Source organism: Chlorocebus sabaeus, chromosome 13 (assembly GCF_047675955.1).
Source record: "Chlorocebus sabaeus isolate Y175 chromosome 13, mChlSab1.0.hap1, whole genome shotgun sequence".
NCBI classification, from domain to species: domain Eukaryota; kingdom Metazoa; phylum Chordata; class Mammalia; order Primates; family Cercopithecidae; genus Chlorocebus; species Chlorocebus sabaeus.
The window spans coordinates 11,398,498-11,415,594 of NC_132916.1; the positions used below are offsets into that span (position 1 = coordinate 11,398,498).

Below are 17,097 nucleotides of genomic sequence, written 5' to 3' on the forward strand. Positions count from 1 at the left end.
TCAGTCTTCATGATCTTTACAATTTAGTGGGCAGTAAAAATTGGTCTGGCAAAATTTCAAAAATGATCAAAGTAAAATAAAAGATAAAAATAAAAGTGTGTCTATTAATTTTTATGTTTTCTAAAAGTTGCCAGCAATTTTCTGTCGCTGGAGGTAGGTACACTTTATTCCGGGAAAAATCACACATTTGAGTCACACAAATACATGGTAAGATCCAAGACACTGTTTGGGAGGAAGATGAAGCCTGATTGGGCCACCTGTGGGGGGAGGATCTTGTTCCTCCCTGTCCTCTCCATGCCTGGAGCTTGAAGGTGGCTGACTGGTGGGGTGAGTGGATTGGGATTGGATTCACCCTGTGGGTAGGATCCCTTCTGTTAGGTATCCAAGGCATAGCAACATAATGGAAAGTGGACTAGTCCTGCTGAGTGCAGAGGTGAGGAAGTGAGCATTCCTTTATCATTGCTTCGAAAATTGCGCCTGAGGCAGGGCGTGGTGGCTCACGACCGTAATCCCAGACCTTTGGGAGGCAGGCGGATCATGAGGTCAGGACATCTAGACCATCCTGGCTAACACAGTGAAACCCTGTCTTTACTAAAAATACAAAAAAAAAAAAAAATAGCTGGGCATGGTGGTGGGTACCTGTAGTACCAGCTACTCTGGAGGCTGGGGCAGGAGAATGGCGTGAACCCCGGGAGGCGCAGCTTGCAGTGAGCTGAGAATGCGCCACTGCACTCCAGCCTGGGTGACAGAGAGAGACTCTGTCTCAAAAAAAAAAAAAAAAAGAAAGAAAAGAAAAAAAGAAGGAAAAAAAAGAAAATTGTACCTTAGGTTTTTAAGTCCCAGTCATTTTTGGTGCTCCTGCCATGCTCGCCTCCCTTCTCCCAGCTACAAGGTGTCTGAGGCCTCTGCAGGAACCGAGCATTGGAGGGTCCTCTTTGTTGTCTTCAGGGCCTGCTTACCTATGGTACCATCATCCGTTCTACTCATGTTCGTTCACTTTCACCACCTGACCCCTGGCACACTGGCTGTGTGTTTTCTGTCTGCTCCCACCCGGACACAGTCTCCATGAAGGCAGGGGCCCTGTGTATTTCTGCGCCACAGTATCTCAAAATGTGTCTGGCATATATTTTTGAGTCAGTTGACACTTGCTCGGTGAATTAGAGGAGTAACGTGTCACCAACTCTGTGTTCACTGCCTAAGCCTCCATGGTCTCCTGAAGGAAGGCAGGCACCCCACCCTCCTGCTCCCACAACAATGGGGTGGGGAGTAAGAATGGGGGTGGAGCAAGCCAGGAGCCTCCTGGGCTCACCACAGCCATCTTCATTCTGCCCCATCCTGGAGAGGTGGGAAGGAGGGGTCTGCAGGGTCCCCTCCCCGGAAGCCCAGCCTGGCGTCCACTGCGCAGTCTTCGGGGAAACGTCTCCTTGTCCACTGCTCTTCGCAAGTCTGGCCTCAACCCCACCACAACCCCAAAAGCACTCACTTACCCCCACTTCTGCCCTTACATATTCTCCTCAGCATGTTTAGGCTTTTGAAAGAAAAGTCCAAGGAGTTTGCACCCCAAAGCACCACATCTTCTTAAACAAGGGGTTAGAAGGCCCGGCTGCTATTCTGGAGTGGGGAAGGGAAAAATCCAGGCAAGAGAAAGTTCAAGAGGACAAGCTGGTGAATGCTGCCAAGTGCTGCTGAAAGACCGAGACAGAACAGACTGCCTAGCAGCCACCGGATTCAGCCTCCGTGTGTGACTGGGGACCTGGGAGAGTGAGGGTGTGAGGAGGTGGCCCTGGAAACCATGGTACAGTGGAGTGATAAATAAATGGAATGTGGAGGAGACTCAGAGCTAAAACAAAGGTGATGATTCCAGAAACTGAGCTCGAAGTAGAGGACAGCGTGATGGGAGCTGAAGGCGCAGGAGTGATGGGGAGACTCGAGCGCGACTGAATGTTGGAGAGAATCTTTAAAGAGGGAGACGCTGAAGTCACAGGGGGTCAAAGTGTCTGAGTCTCCCATGGGGGCCAGGCACTCATCTTGGCCTGAGGGGACAGCTTTCTGCAAGAAGGTGCAGGGATGAGCACAGATGCAGGTCCCGCCGAGGAGAGCTACAATTTGGTGGCTCCAATTTGCTTTGCAAAGTGAGGTCATCTCCTGGAATTTAGAAGACAAGTAAGGGGTGGAGGAGAGGGAGACAGAGTAGAGTTGGAGGACGCGGGAACAGAGAGACAAACCCTGTGGAAACGACAGGGAGCTGGGGAATCAGAGACGGGATGGCAGGAGTTTAAGGCATTCACAACATATGAGGTATTCCAGCAACATGGGACGATTCTATCCATGGAATCATTTTGTCACTGTGCCAAATCGACTAGGAACTCTTTCCATGCCCAGAGAGGCAAACCCATTCTAGCCCCACTCCTCACATTCTCAAATCCCCTACCCTCTCGAACCGACCAAGATATGTGGCTTGAATAGGTCAAAGGAGGAAAAATAAGTCAAAGTTCATCTGATAAAAGCTGGAAACTATCAACTATTATTAAGAAAATGGTTATATTGGAGATGCACGATCCCTCGTGAAGAGCATGTCACTTCACTTCCCAAGACCGCCCCACAGGCCAGGGACTGACCATAACAGGAAGTTGGCAACCCAGGATCCAACCACAAAACACAGAGTTCAGGTGTTTGGCACTGGGAGGTGATGGTGAAAATAAAGATAATTTAAGTAAGAGAAGAGGAAACAGACATCTGTTAGGGAGTTTGTGCTCATTTTTTTTTTTTTTTTTTTTTTTTTTTTTTGAGACGGAGTCTCGCTCTGTCGCCCAGGCTGGAGTGCAGTGGCGCAATCTCGGCTCACTGCAAGCTCCGCCTCCCGGGTTCACGCCATTCTCCTGCCTCAGCCTCCCGAGTAGCTGGGACTACAGGCGCCCGCTACTGCGCCCGGCTAATTTTTTCTATTTTTAGTAGAGACGGGGTTTCACCATGGTCTCGATCTCCTGACCTTGTGATCCGCCCGCCTCGGCCTCCCAAAGTGCTGGGATTACAGGCGTGAGCCACCGCGCCCGGCGTGCTCATTTTTAAATTAGGACATAACTTAAACTTTTTTCAAACCTCAGGAAAACGCTAATCTGTGGGTACAAAAACGTTTTTCTTTTTTTTTGAGATGGAGTCTCACTCTGTCTCCCAGGCTGGGATGCATTGGCGTGATCTTGGCTCACTGCAACCTCTGCCTCCCGGGTTCAAGCGATTCTCCTGCCTCAGTCACCCAGGTAGCTGGGATAACAGGCATGTGCCACCACACCCAGTGAATTTTTTTGTATTTTTAGTAGAGACGGGGTTTCACTGTGTTAGCCAGGATGGTCTCGATCTTCTGACCTCGCGATCCACCCACCTCGGCCTCCCAAAGTTCTGGGATTACAGGCGTGAGCCACCGTGCCCGACCAGGTACAAAACCTGCTTTCTAAAGGACCAGACAGTAAATATTTTAGACCTTGTGAACCTCATGTGGGCCTGTTGAACACTATTTAGCTGCTTTGCTTACAATCCTTTAAATAGGTTAAAAAAAAAAGAAAAGAAAAGAAAATTCTGAGCTCACAGGCCATAGCAACAAGCCAGGGGCCTCAAGTTGCAAGTTTAGACATTTCCAGTTATATTTAGTTTTTCAGGGACAGACATCTCACCGTTTCCCGATGAGGCTTACTTGACAATTGGATCCTTTTAAAATTCTTTGTCATATTGGGCCAAGTTTTGTTCTCCTGATTCCCACTTGTATCTACTTCTGACCTCAAGAGTTGGCAAACTGTCCTCTTCCTCACGGGCTTTTTAAATAGATGAGCTTTTCCCTCTTCAGGTAAACATGTCGATCAAGTTCATCCTAACTTGATATGAAATGGCTTTCAAACTTCTTACTAACTTGAGTATCTCCTTCTTGGCATCTCCCTGCAAATAGCCTTCCTAAAATGTGGCTTACAGAATTTACACAGTTCTGGAGATGTGGTTAATTTGGGCAGAATATTAATAATCAATCTTACCACCTATGCTTGGATGCATTGTTTTTGTTTTTGTTTTGGCAGCTCTTGTCATCTGGGAATTATGGTAATTTTCATCTAAAATTGCAAACATTTATATTTAATAAAAGTTCAAATTTCTGTAATCAAATACAGCCTAAAGATTTCAGGCCGAGCTCAAAAATCATTGCATGATTGCATGCCAGTGAATTCTTTGTATTTCTGTGAAGTGAGCATAAACTTCTCTGAGGGGTGGCAAATCACAGAGGGGCAGTCACTTGTGTCTCTATGCTGAGCCCTAATGCCCACCTCTTCCAGTGGGGCCCCATAACCAATACAGGCTTGTTAGACAGACCAAATGGCTCTTTTCTCGTGCATTCCAAGTTATTTAGACCCAAGAAAACATTTGCAGGAAATGAGCAATCTGCTGGTGGATGCTGATATGGCTTGGCTCTGTGTCCCCACCCAAATCTCATCTTGTAGCTCCCATAATTCCCACGTGTTGTGGGACAGACCCTGTGGGAGATTATTGAATCATGGGGCAAGTCTCTCCTGTGCTGTTCTCATGATAGCGAATGAGTCTCACGAGATCTGATGGTTTTAAAAACGGGAGTTTCCCCCCACAACCTCTCTTCTCATCTGCAGTCATGTGAGATGTGCCTTTCACCTTCTACCATGATTGTGAGGCCTCCCCAGCCACATGGAACTGTAAGCCCAATAAACCTCTTTTGTAAATTACCCAGTCTCAGGTATATCTTTATCAGCAGTGTGAAAACGGACTAATACAGATGCTGACACAGAAATTTGGCGGGAGATGAGATAAAGGAAGCAAGCTATGTGCCTATTAGGAAATGCAGTTATATTTAAAGATCTTATCTTTGGCTTGGCATTGCAAGCATATTTGAATGTGGATTAGTGTGAAAAATAGGACATCTCCTTCTTGAAGTCCCTTTTTATGTATAAGAGACCCCAAAGCTGCTTAAAGATTCCTACCCTATTTTCCAAACTAAAACATGGGTAACACATGATCTGTCTCCCTAAGGAATTCTAGTACTTTTCCAGGAGGTCAGAATGCTTGTATTTTCTTTACTGTTGTTGCCTGTAGAAAGGAGCTTGTAGAATATGAGGAAAATATCTGACATCATGGATCTGTCACAAAGAGCCTGCAAAATTACTTCCTTCTTTGTACATTTTACCTTCAAACCTAGCAGACACATCAGGTTTCACCTCAGTTCAGTGCTGGCACTGATAATAATCAACTCCAGGAGTGGGGACTGTATTCTGCAGTTGAATGGGTTGCATAGGGGTGTGGTCTGAAGACCCCAGAAAAGCAATTTCCTCCAGCCCATTTCCACCATTGCTGCTCTTCCGCTGACAGTTTTGTGAAAGATAAGCTCTCCATGGCACTGGGCCGCCTTAGGGACAGGGACCAGTCATGCTCATGGAAAAGACAGCATGTTTTAAAAATAATCAGAATGAGGGCTGGGCATGGTGGCTCACGCCTGTAATCCCAGCACTTTGGGAGGCTGAAGTGGGCAGATCACCTGAGGTCGGGAGTTCGAGACTGGCCTGACCAACATGGAGAAACCCTGTCTCTACTAAAAATATAAAATTAGCCGGGTGTGGTGGCGCATGCCTATAGTCCGGAGGCTGAGGCAGGAGAATCACTTGAACCCAGGAGGCAGAGGTTGCGGTGAGCCAAGATCGCGCCATTGCACTCCAGCCTGGGCAACAAGAGTGAAACTCTGTCTCAAAATCATCATCATCATCATCATCATCAGAATGAAATGTCTTTAAATAAACCCTATTGTGCTACAGTCAAGAGAGGCAAGATGCTTCTATTTCAATGAGCAGATGCTGAGCTAAAAAGGAAAGACAAAGGGAATTCTTAAAAACAAGACTTCTAAATCATTTAGGACCTAAAATCTTCACCCATCTGGAACATATTGAATATGCCTCTATGGTGGCAACAAATATATTTTCCCTGAGGCTGTGGAAAGATCGTCACTTTAGGTGGAAAGCACTTGGTGTGCAGTGGTCAATGGTGTGACCAGTTCTAGTACTGATACTGATGGTATCTCATCCTCCTCATCATTTCAGAGACCTGCAGCACCCACAAAAAGAATGCACACCTTCCACTGTTTCCAGAGTATGCATAGTTTCCAGAGTATGCATAGTACGTATCCCTGGATGCTTCTAAAAGACGTTAATATACAACACTTTTGCCCAAAAAGTCCCACACACATTTATCTGGTGAACAAGTACAAATTTAGCAATTTTAATCAATATTCTTGCAGACAAGTGTGGATATGTATATGCATATATACATATATATATCAAAATTGAGAATTTACAAATAAGATTTGATACATTTAGTCTAGCAGTGGGTGAGTCCATAGAGTAAATCTCAAGTAGGATATATTTATTTTCTTTGGCAGTGTTTTTAGTAATTCGGTTCTACTGCATACAAAGGGACCTGAAGCTTAAATTCAGCTAGTTTTGGAGAAATCCAAAATGACAAAAACTGAAAGCATGTAGCATTCCATGAAGCAAGAACAGCATGCATATGCTGTTCCTGGAAATACTGAAGTATCCGAATTTCATGCCTAAAAAGTCTGGAAATCATACTGAATCAGCTGCTGGTTTCTGATGTCTCTGTGATGTGCTATTACAAACAAAAAAAAAAGTGGAGAAGCAAAGTTAACAGCAAAACTGAATCCTGTTCATTGTCCAGGCCAAGAAGTGGGACTGAGTTCCAGACTGAGATGACCAGAATGGCCAGTGTCCATCTGTGGCCTTCCTGGCACCTGGGGCAGCAGGACTGAGCACGCTGGCTGTCTGCTCACAGCCCCTAGTGCGACTTAGTTGGTGAGGCTGGGCAGGGCAAGCTTGCAGCATGATGGTCCTGTGATTACCACTTTCCAGGGATGGAGACCCCACACTCATACCAGCCCACGTAGTAGTAGGGGGTTCCAAAGCCGATGTTCCCAAAGCTGACGGGCTCCTGGCGATACTGGCGATAGTAGCCTGGAAGGGCAACAGGAGAGGGGAAAAGAATGAGAGGCCCCTAAACCAACAGGTAAAACCCATCCTTACAGCCTCCTTCAGACAGAAGGCCTCTGGTAAGTTGTTCTTGTGACAAAATGCTACTTCCAAATAAACTGAACCATTTTTGTGTGGAGTTGTCATAGCCCTGGGGAAGGGCCAGGACCTCAGGCCCAGCCCCAACCCCAGCCTGGGGTGGGGTCTTCCCCACCTGTCTCTTATGCCTTTTGGGAAGGCCCAGCTGTAACTCGAGGGCCATGATGGAGCTGGGGACCAGCTCAGGCCTCCTCCATGGGAACCCAGTGACTGAGTGTAAAGTATTACTTTATCCCAAGCAGATCTGTAGAGATCGTCCTGTTCCCACATGTGTGTGACACAGCTAGGATGGCATGATCTCTGTCTCCCCACAGAAGAGGATAATTTTAGCCAGTTGCTAGTCAGCACTCACTACTGGGCAGGCCCTGACCTGGATGGACAACATTGAGCCAGATGCCTGCCCCATCCTCACAGAGCTCAGGGCCCCCAACTTACCTCTTTCCTCCAAGGCTTAATTCCTGGACTCTGGGGTACATTTTTAGACCTTTCAAGGAAATCTCTCAAAGAAATCCTGTAGCATTTCTGATGATTTCTCCCTTGAAGTAGGAGGATGCTCCAACCTTCTCAAAACGTTTCTGGAAGCTCAGTAACTGCTCTCACACTCTTGGCCCTGTTTACTTTCACCAAATAAATAACTGCCTGCCCTTCCACCAGTGAGTGTGCTGAGTAACCAGAAGCTCTGTTCAGGGCCAGTCCCATGACCACAGTCACAGGGACATCATGAAATATGGATAATGCAGGCTCTAGTAACTCTGGGGGACTGTAAGACCCAGAAAAAATGATGAAAGGTGATATATTCTATAGATTTGTTGTAATAGTTAATTTTCTGTGTTGACTGGACTAGGCTACGTATCTGATTCAACACTAAATGTTTTTGTAAACTATTTCTTAGATGAGATTAACATTTATTATTTCATTTCTTTTTCTTTATTTTGGAGACAGGGTCTTGCTCTGTTGCCCAGGCTGTTGTCCTCTTGCAGTCTGGCCACAAAACGAAGACAGGTTTGTAGGATAGACCAAATGGCTCTTTGACCCAAAGGCAGCCTAGACCTCTAGATCACTAGGTCACCTCTAGGTCACTGCAGCCTAGACCTCTCCAGTTCAAGTAGTCCTTCCATCTCAGCCTCCTGGGTAGCTGGGACTACAGGCATGCACCACCACATCTGGATAATTTTTTTATTTTTTGTAGAGATGGGGTCTCACTATGTTGCCTAGGCTGGTCTCAAACTCCTGGGCTCAAACAATCCTCCCACCTCAGCCTCCCAAGGTGCTGGGATTACAGGTGTGAGTCACAGTGCCTGGCCAAGATTAACATTTAAATCACCAGACTGAGTAAAGCAGGTGACCCTCCATAATGTGGGTGGGCTTTGTCCAATCAAAGGCCTGAATAGAAAAAGACTGAGGTTCCCCTAACCAGAGGTAATCCTGCCTGCAAGCGGCCTTTGGATTTGATCTGCAACATCAGCTCTTCCCTGGATCTCCAACCTGACAACCTACCCTGCAGATTTTGCACTTGCCAGTTTCTGCAATTGTGTGAGATGGTTCTTTAAAATAAATCTATAGATAGATAGATAGATAGATAGATAGATAGATAGATAGATAGATAGATGTGAATGGATAGATAACAGATAGATAGATAGATAGATAGATAGATAGATAGATAGATAGATAGATAGACAGACAGACAGACAGACGGACAGATGGATGGATAGACAAATGGGTGGAGACCTAGATAGATAGATAGATAGATAGATAGATAGATAGATAGATAGACAGATGGATGGATGGATAGACAAATGGGTGGATACCTAGATAAATAAATTGATAGATAGATAGATAGATAGATAGATAGATAGATAGATAGACAGACAGACAGACAGACAGATAGATAGATAGATAGATAGATAGACAGACAGACAGACAGATGGATGGATAGACAAATGGGTGGATACCTAGATAAATAAATCGATAAATAGATGATAGATAGATAGATAGACAGATAGATAGATAGATAGATAGATAGATAGATAGATAGACAGACAGATAGATAGATGTAGATGGATGGATGGATAGATAAATGGATAGATAGATGGATCGATAGATGCTGGATAGGGAGATAGACAAACAGATGAACAGATGGATGATAGACGGATAGATTGGCAGTTCTAAATATAAGGACAGATAGTATGGATAGATAGATGAAGATGAATAGATGAATGGATAGATATATACATAAGTAGATGGGTAGATAGATTAATAATAGATAAATGGATGGATGGATGGATAGATGACAGATAATAGATGGATGCATAGATGGATAGATGGATGGATGGATAGATGGGTAGATGGATAGAGAGATGGATGGATACATACATACATATGTAGATGGATAGATAGGTAGATATAGATAGATGATACAGAGAGAGATGGACAGATGGATGGATGGATAGATAGATAGATAGATAGATAGATAGATCCTATTGATTGTTTCTTTGGATGAGAGAACCTTGACTAATATGCTTATTTTACTATTTTCTGTATTTTACTGTATTTTAATTTTTTGAAAATGGGTAATTCATGTAGCTACCTACAGTATTTTTTCCAATCTAAAAATTTAGCAAATCAGAACATCTCATGTCTTGAAAATGCCTGATCACTCAGAGCTGAGTGCATAATGAAAAGGCTAGACTGTATTCAGTTGTTCTGTTTATTCATTTGGAGGCAAGAGAGTTAATAACATTAAATTGTTAACTTTTGAGATTAGTGTATTTGTCTTCACCTTATAATGCCACAATCAAACAGCTTATACATTACCTCCTGAAACATATCACGGTGGGTCTGCATGTGTGTTTATCTTTGCCTTCTCTGTACCTTTGTTCACACCATTCCCCCCTCCTTGAGGCTCACCCCTCACCCATACATAATGGAAGTATTTTGTTGATTCTTTATTTTTATTTTTATGACCTTAAGTGCTCCCAACATCCCTCTTCAAATGACAAGGCAAAGGCAGACCTACTGTGGATTTTCCCCCTCTATTAATCCTTCTCTCCCACCTCCCAGGGTAATATATCAGGCATTTGTTTGCATTACCTTGAATGGTAGGGAGGGCTTCTACATAGGACTGAGGCCCTGTTCTTCCATCAAGGTGTGAATCCACAAATTGGCAATGGTCTTCACCTCTTCCCCAGCTGTCTCCAATGCTGTAGAATGTATCTGCATGAAGGAATTGATTGAGTCAGTGACTAGGTACAGAATGGCACAACTGGTTTAAGAGTTTGCACAAGCTTTGGAGACCGTTTGAATTGAGCATATTACCTAAACTGTGTGTGCTATACTTTTCATGTCTGTAAATGGTGACAACGGCACCAATCTCATAAACGTTGTAAGAATTCAGCAAGATCAAAGTATGCTAAATCCTTAATGAATGTCCAGTAAGTGGGAACTACAGCATTAACACTATAGGCAGTTTCGAGTAGACCTTTCTATTCCTTAGTTCTAAAAACAAGGAATGATGAAAACTATGGTAGTTGGAGAATACATCATGAAATTATTATGAAAGGCAGGAAAGTCTATACAAATAGAAGAATCTGTTTTCGTGTGTAACTAGGAGGGGGCGGGCCTGTGGTATGAGACGCTGTCCATGGTCCTGAGTCTTCGCTGCACAGTAGGACAAACTTGTTTCTCCCAATCCTGGGATATGACACATGGTTATGCAGCCTCTCCTAGGAATTCTGAAGCAGGGGAGGAAAAGGACAGTGATGGAAGAGAAAGAAAAGAGCAGAGAGAGAGAGAGAGACAGACTGTGCTTGTTGGGAGAAGCATATACACAGAAATTGCTAGGGTTGGGGTTGAAGGGGGGGACTTTGTTTTGACAGTTTTTAAATGATAACTGCTGACAAGAAAAAAAAAACACTCAAAATATATTTTTGACCAATGACAAAATGTAGACAACCTGAGGTAAAGTTTTAACTATGTATACGCTGAAAAATTTTAAATTGTGCAAGTTTTAAAATAAAAAACAAGTTTGCTGTGTAGGTGGGTGAGTGAAAAGCCAGCTGAATAGAAATCGCATTTGGAAGTGTTAGTAGCTCAAGGCACTCGGGTTATTCTTTGTTTTAATCCCCTACCATGATAAAAACAATGTGATTTTTATTAGGACACAGAACAGATATTATTGCCGATATATGTTCCACCATGTGCATTTTTTTCTCTGTAAAGTTGTGGCTGTGGCAGGGGCTTTGGGAGGAAACTTTGCCTCAATTATTCCAGCTCGGGCTCGTACTCATTATTATTCTATTAGTGGAAAAAAAACCCTAGATTTCTAACAGAATTTTGGAATCTCACAGCCAGTCATTCCTAAGACATAGTGAATTTTTCATTTGTTCATTTTTTATTTCTTTTTAGTAGAGAGGGGTTTCACCATGTTGGCCAAGCTGGTCTTGAATTCCTGATCTCAAGTAATCCACCCACCTCAGCCTCCCAAAGTGCTGGGATTACAGGTGTGAGCCACTGTGCCCAGCCAACATGTTAAATCTTTTAAAATATTTTCGGGTTGCCAGTGTAAAAACTAGTATCCTCAAAGTAGAATCTGTAAAACTGGTTTGCATTAGAGGCAGAGTGAGCCATAATCGTAGTTCCAGCCCTCATAAACATTCCGATGCACCTGTTAGTACTTGATAAAATCAAAACGTTACATACCTTCCATAGCCAACCATGCACAAAGACTTACCTTTCAGGTTGTCACTGAGGAAGATTTTATACCTCAGTGAATTACAAAGAACAACTCCCACGAACTTTCGATACCACGTCCGCTTCACATATTGCCGCCCATGGCAGTCCGTGTAGCCGGGATCGTGTTTGAAAGCGAATGGGATCCATATAGGCTCACCACCTTGACAACACAAAACACACCTGCTAAGGGTAAGCACTCCATGGTGTGTCTGCTCTCACAAAGTGCCAGGAAACTGGACTTCCTTCCTGGGCCTTCCGTTCCTTGCAGGGCTTTGTTTTTTGTTTGTTTGTTTTTGTTTTTTGTTGTTTTTGTTGTTTGTTTTTGATGGAGTCTCACTCTGTCACTCACATTGGAGTGCAGTGGCACGATCTCGGCTCACTGCAACCTCCGCCTCTCGGGTTCAAGGGATTATCCTGCCTCAGCCTCCTGAGTAGCTGGGATTACAGGTGCACGCCACCACGCCCTGCTAATTTTCGTATTTTTAGTTTCATCATATTGGTCAGGCTGGTCTCGAACTCCTGACTTCACGATCCGCCCACCTTGGCCTCCCAAAGTGCTGGGATTACAGGTGTGAGCCACCATGCCTGGCCTTGCAGGACATTTTTTGAGCAAAATTTTCCCACCCTCCTTCTCTTTCTCTATCTTTTTCAGTATTAAAGTACATTTGGGGCATTATTTTTACCTGAACATATTTAAAGTATTCACATTTCAATAAGGGATTCTCAGAGTTAAGAAGTCTTTAAACGGCAAGGAAAATAAACTGTAATGGCAGATTTGTCTTTGGGGGCATGCCATCCTGTCCCCAGGTCCCTCTGCATGGACTCCACTTCTTGCCACTCAGAAGACCTGTTTTGCACTTAAGCAACAAAGCTTTCTCAATTTCCTTGAAAAACAAAGTAAAACTTGTTGTTTTACTTGTTGCACTTTGCTACCTTTTCAGTGATTTAAAATATTCAAATGAGTCATGAAAATAAAGTATCTGTTTCATAGGACTGGCTACTCCATAATGTTTTTTCATACATGTTGATTGCTATGGCTCTATTTTTAAATTCCCAGGTCATTCTTTCCCATAGAGTAAAGAAGATCAGGATGAAGAGTGAAAGGAAAGCATAGAAGTTGACAGAAAATTGTGAAAATGGTCCAGACTTTCTAATTGTGCACAACAATCTCATATTCAATATTCAACTTGATTACCAGAATGTCCAGATTATCAAGAAGACAGACTTACCTGGGGGCCTCACAACAAGCAGAGGATTATCTGTAGAACGAAAAAGAAATAATGGACTTGGTGCCATATTTCACAATCATGCAGTTTTTTAAATGGTTAGTGTAACTGAAAGAGCTAACCAAATTAGAATAAAGAAAAAGATAAGATTTGATAGATGCCAACGTTTTCCTCGGTTTTATTTTCTAAAGATTGCCTTTGGAGAAATACTGTTTTCTAGTTAGAGCATGTTGCTATTTACCTAGAAGCTGTGGATCCCTGAAAATAATAAGGTTTTGATATTATGTATTACAAAATAATTCAGTACTTATTTTTAAAAATTGTCTACCTTTAGAAAATAGTGTGGTGGTTTCTTAAGAAGGTGGGCATACGCCTACTATACAATCCATCCATTCCACTCAGTCATTTATCCAAGAGAAATGGAAACATATGTCCATCCAAACACTTCCACATAAATGTTTATAGCAACTTTGTTTGTAATCGTCAAAAAGTAGAAACAACACAAGTGTTTATCAACAGGTGATCTGACTAGGTAAAGAAACTGTAGCACAGCCATACAAGGAAATACTGCTCACTAGTAAAAGAGAGTGAACTACTGATACACACAATGGTTTGAATGAATCTCAAAATGATGATGCTAGGTGAAAGACGCCAGTCAAAGGAGTTCATACCGTATGAGTCTACTGATACCCAAATCTAGAAAGTGCCAACTAATCTACAGTGACAAGAAGCAGATGAATGGTTGCCTATAAACTGGAGAGAGAAGGGGCCTGGGAAAGCTGCATTGCACAGTAGCAGGAGGAAACTGTCGGGAGATGGATATGCTATCTTAACAGTGACAATGGCTTCATGGGTATAAGCACAACCCAAAATATACTAAGATGTACACTTCAAGTATGTTCAGGTTACTGTATGGCGTTTATACCTCAACAAACGTAAAACCTGTCTCTACCTTAGCCCAAGTAACACAATTTAAGAAAAATATGACACTAGCTTTTTAAGGAATTCTGCTTCAGAAAAAGTGGTTTTTTGGGTTTTTTTTGGTTTTTTTTTTTGTTTTTTTGAGATGGAGTTTCGCTCTTGTTGCCCAGGGTAGAATGCAATGGCATGATCTCGGCTTACCACAACCTCCACCTCCTGAGTTCAAGCGACTCTCCTGCCTCAGCCTCATGAGTAGCTGGGATTACAGGCATCCACCATCACGACTGGCTAATTTTTTTTTTTTTTTTTTTAGATGGAGTCTCGCTCTGTCGCCCAGGCTGGAGTGCAGTGGCGCAATCTTGCAGTGGCTCACTGTAAGCTCCGTCTCCTGGCTTCACGCCATTCTCCTGCCTCAGCTTCCCAAGTAGCTGGGACTACAGGCACCCGCCACTATGCCTGGCTAATTTTTTGTATTTTAGTATTTTAGTTTCACTGTATTAACCAGGATGATCTCGATCTCCTGACCTCGTGATCCGCCCACCTCGATCTCCCAAAGTTTTGGGATTACAGGCGTGAGTCACCGTGCCTGGCCAAAAAAGTTTATTTTTATAAAATATCATGAACTAGGTAAATCTGGACGATTCTTTTTTTTTTTATTTTTGAAAAATTATCATACAGTAAATTGTTCTTTTACAGTATCTCTCCTATGAATGTTCACACCTGCATAGGTTCATGGAATCCTACCAAAATCGGCATGCAAAAGATTTACATCACCCCCTCATCTCCCTAGCCTGCACTTTGTACAGACCATTTGTTCTGATGCCCTCTGCTAGCCACAAAATAGAGGGACACACCATAGCCATAAGTGTCCAATGCTTGCTTTGCTCCCCTGCTCTGAACTGAAGTTCAACAGTCTGCCAAAAAAGTCCCAAATATCCCAGGGCAGGTGGAGGGAAACAAACAAAATGACACCAGCACAGAAAACAAGACCTGACCTCATGGCACAGCCTGTGTCACACACTACGTTTACTTTCTGTATTAATTTTCAGATTGTTATGTTTGGCAAACGCCATAATTCACTGACTTTATCGTTTTCCTGTTGTTCCTGTTGCTCACCTAACCATTTTCAGCAGAGTAGCACAAAATGAAGGAGAAACTTGAATAAACTGATGGAATAAAGGAAGATGACCAGAGCAAGTAACTGTCCAATTTTCATGTGTGTGCGGCTCCTCTGGGAGCTCATTGAAAGCGTTTCCTAGAGAGATTCTTATTCAGATGGTAGGGTGGGGCCTTGAATTTTCCTCACCCACCCCTTGGAGGCCATAAAGAATGAATTAGGAGTTTTTCTTGGAGGAGAAGGTAGAAGACAGCTGTTTTATCAAAACTTTAGATTGCAGCTCCAGAAGTTACGTGTGTATCACTTTTACTCTCAGAAAGATTTCAGATCGGAGTTTCTTGACAGCTTTTTGGATTTGAAATTTTTTTAACATTTTTTTCATGTTGATTCTGATAGTTGCCAAGGTCCACCTTGTTTTTAGGAAATGCAGTCATAATCACAGACACATCCCTTACTTTAGCAAATTAACCACAGATAATCGTTTTCTCTTGCTCTTTCCTAATTACTAACAGAAACATATTTCTTAAATAAAGAGATGAAAATATGTTTGAGGTCCTTTGCCTACATTTCTGGTATAAAGTATATTCCTACAAAAGATTTTATGTTTTCATTTATTTTGACTCAGTAGATTTTTAAATCATGACACTTAAAAATATCTTCCAATGACCCATTTTCTGGGATCAGGCTGCATGTAGAAGGTCATCTAGCCAAATGGAAGCTGGGTGTAGGGCTGGCTCAGCTGGGTTGCTCTGAACTCAGCCTGGCTTCCTTCACGGAAAAGTCTCTAGGCCAAGAACTATCACAGTAGCTGGCTCTGCATGTGCTACCTTAGACCATAGGCCATAGGAACTGTGTTTTCAGAGGCAAGCTCTCACTCTGTCACCCAGGCTGGAGGGCAGTGGTGTGATCACGGCTCACTACAGCTCAACCTCCTGGGCTCAAACCATCCTCCCTCTGCAGCCTCCTGAGTAGCTGGGACTACAAGCATGCATCACCATGCCTGGCTAATTTTAAATTTTTTTTGTAGAGACAGGACCTCCCTGTGTTGCTCAAGCTGGTCTTGAACTCCTGGTCTCAAGAGATCCTCCCACCTTGGCTTTCCAAAGTGTTGGGATCACAGGCATGAGCCACCACCCCTGACCAGGAACATTTTCTTGCAGGGACTGAGAGCTTTGCCCACCAGCACCCCAAAATGCAAGGGCATGCTCTGAATGATACTGCTTGTAAGACTGGATATTGTAATTAACCTCAATATTAATTAAAGATATCTCTGCCTTCTACTAAAGGAGGCATCCAATGTCTTGGTTCATTGGAGAGGCAACTGCCTGTCAGCCACATGACATGTGTGTTCTTCAGGTGCTTGCAATAACTTTTTTTAAACTCTGCAACTAATTTTGTACAGAGAGAGTCAACTTTATCTTTCCCATGTTGTTGAAATCTAGATTTTTTTCCTTTCATTGGAATTTGACCTTTCTGTTCCTCACAGAGCCCATGAAAACTACTTTTAATTTTATTATCCAAGTTTTAACCTAACACAAAGCAAATAATGTTTACTTTAGAAACAGATATCCAACATGAGCTCATTAAATAGAAAAGTAAGTATTTATTCTATTGTAGCCATCATTCTAGATTATTTATTTCATTTTTTAGAAAAGTAAAACAAATCAGAATGTGAAGTCATTCATACCTGATTCAGTGACAAATGAGACCGAAGGGCTGATAGGTCCGTAGCCATGAGGATTTTGTGCTTGCACTTTAAAATAATACCTGAAGTTGGAAGAAAATATATTTTGAAAGAAACGTGTATTTGACTTCTGTGTAATGAAACAGACTCCTAAACTGCTGAACACCTAAACTGTGACAGGCTTTGAGTTCTAATTTTTACAAATGCACACAGCACTAGTGATTCTTCATGTTTTTTCTGAACTTTTTCAGTTTTGAATAAATTCTCTAAATAATACAATTA

General features: G+C 42.9%; 1 protein-coding gene across 3 annotated transcripts in view; it reads right to left on the reverse strand.

Annotated features, from left to right (window-relative positions):
* Positions 1–6,257: 6,257 nt before the first annotated feature.
* FNDC1 (fibronectin type III domain containing 1) overlaps positions 6,258–17,097 on the reverse strand; it is a 144,623-nt gene continuing 133,783 nt past the window's right edge. For all 3 annotated transcript variants that reach the window (XM_038001172.2, XM_038001171.2, XM_038001170.2), the window contains 5 exons: positions 16,819–16,898; positions 13,097–13,126; positions 11,866–12,027; positions 10,227–10,349; positions 6,258–7,022 (listed from right to left, as the gene is read on the reverse strand). In XM_038001172.2, the coding sequence (XP_037857100.2) occupies positions 6,907–7,022; positions 10,227–10,349; positions 11,866–12,027; positions 13,097–13,126; positions 16,819–16,898 (511 nt within the window). In that variant the 3' untranslated portion in view covers positions 6,258–6,906. The remainder of the gene's footprint in view (positions 7,023–10,226; positions 10,350–11,865; positions 12,028–13,096; positions 13,127–16,818; positions 16,899–17,097) is intronic.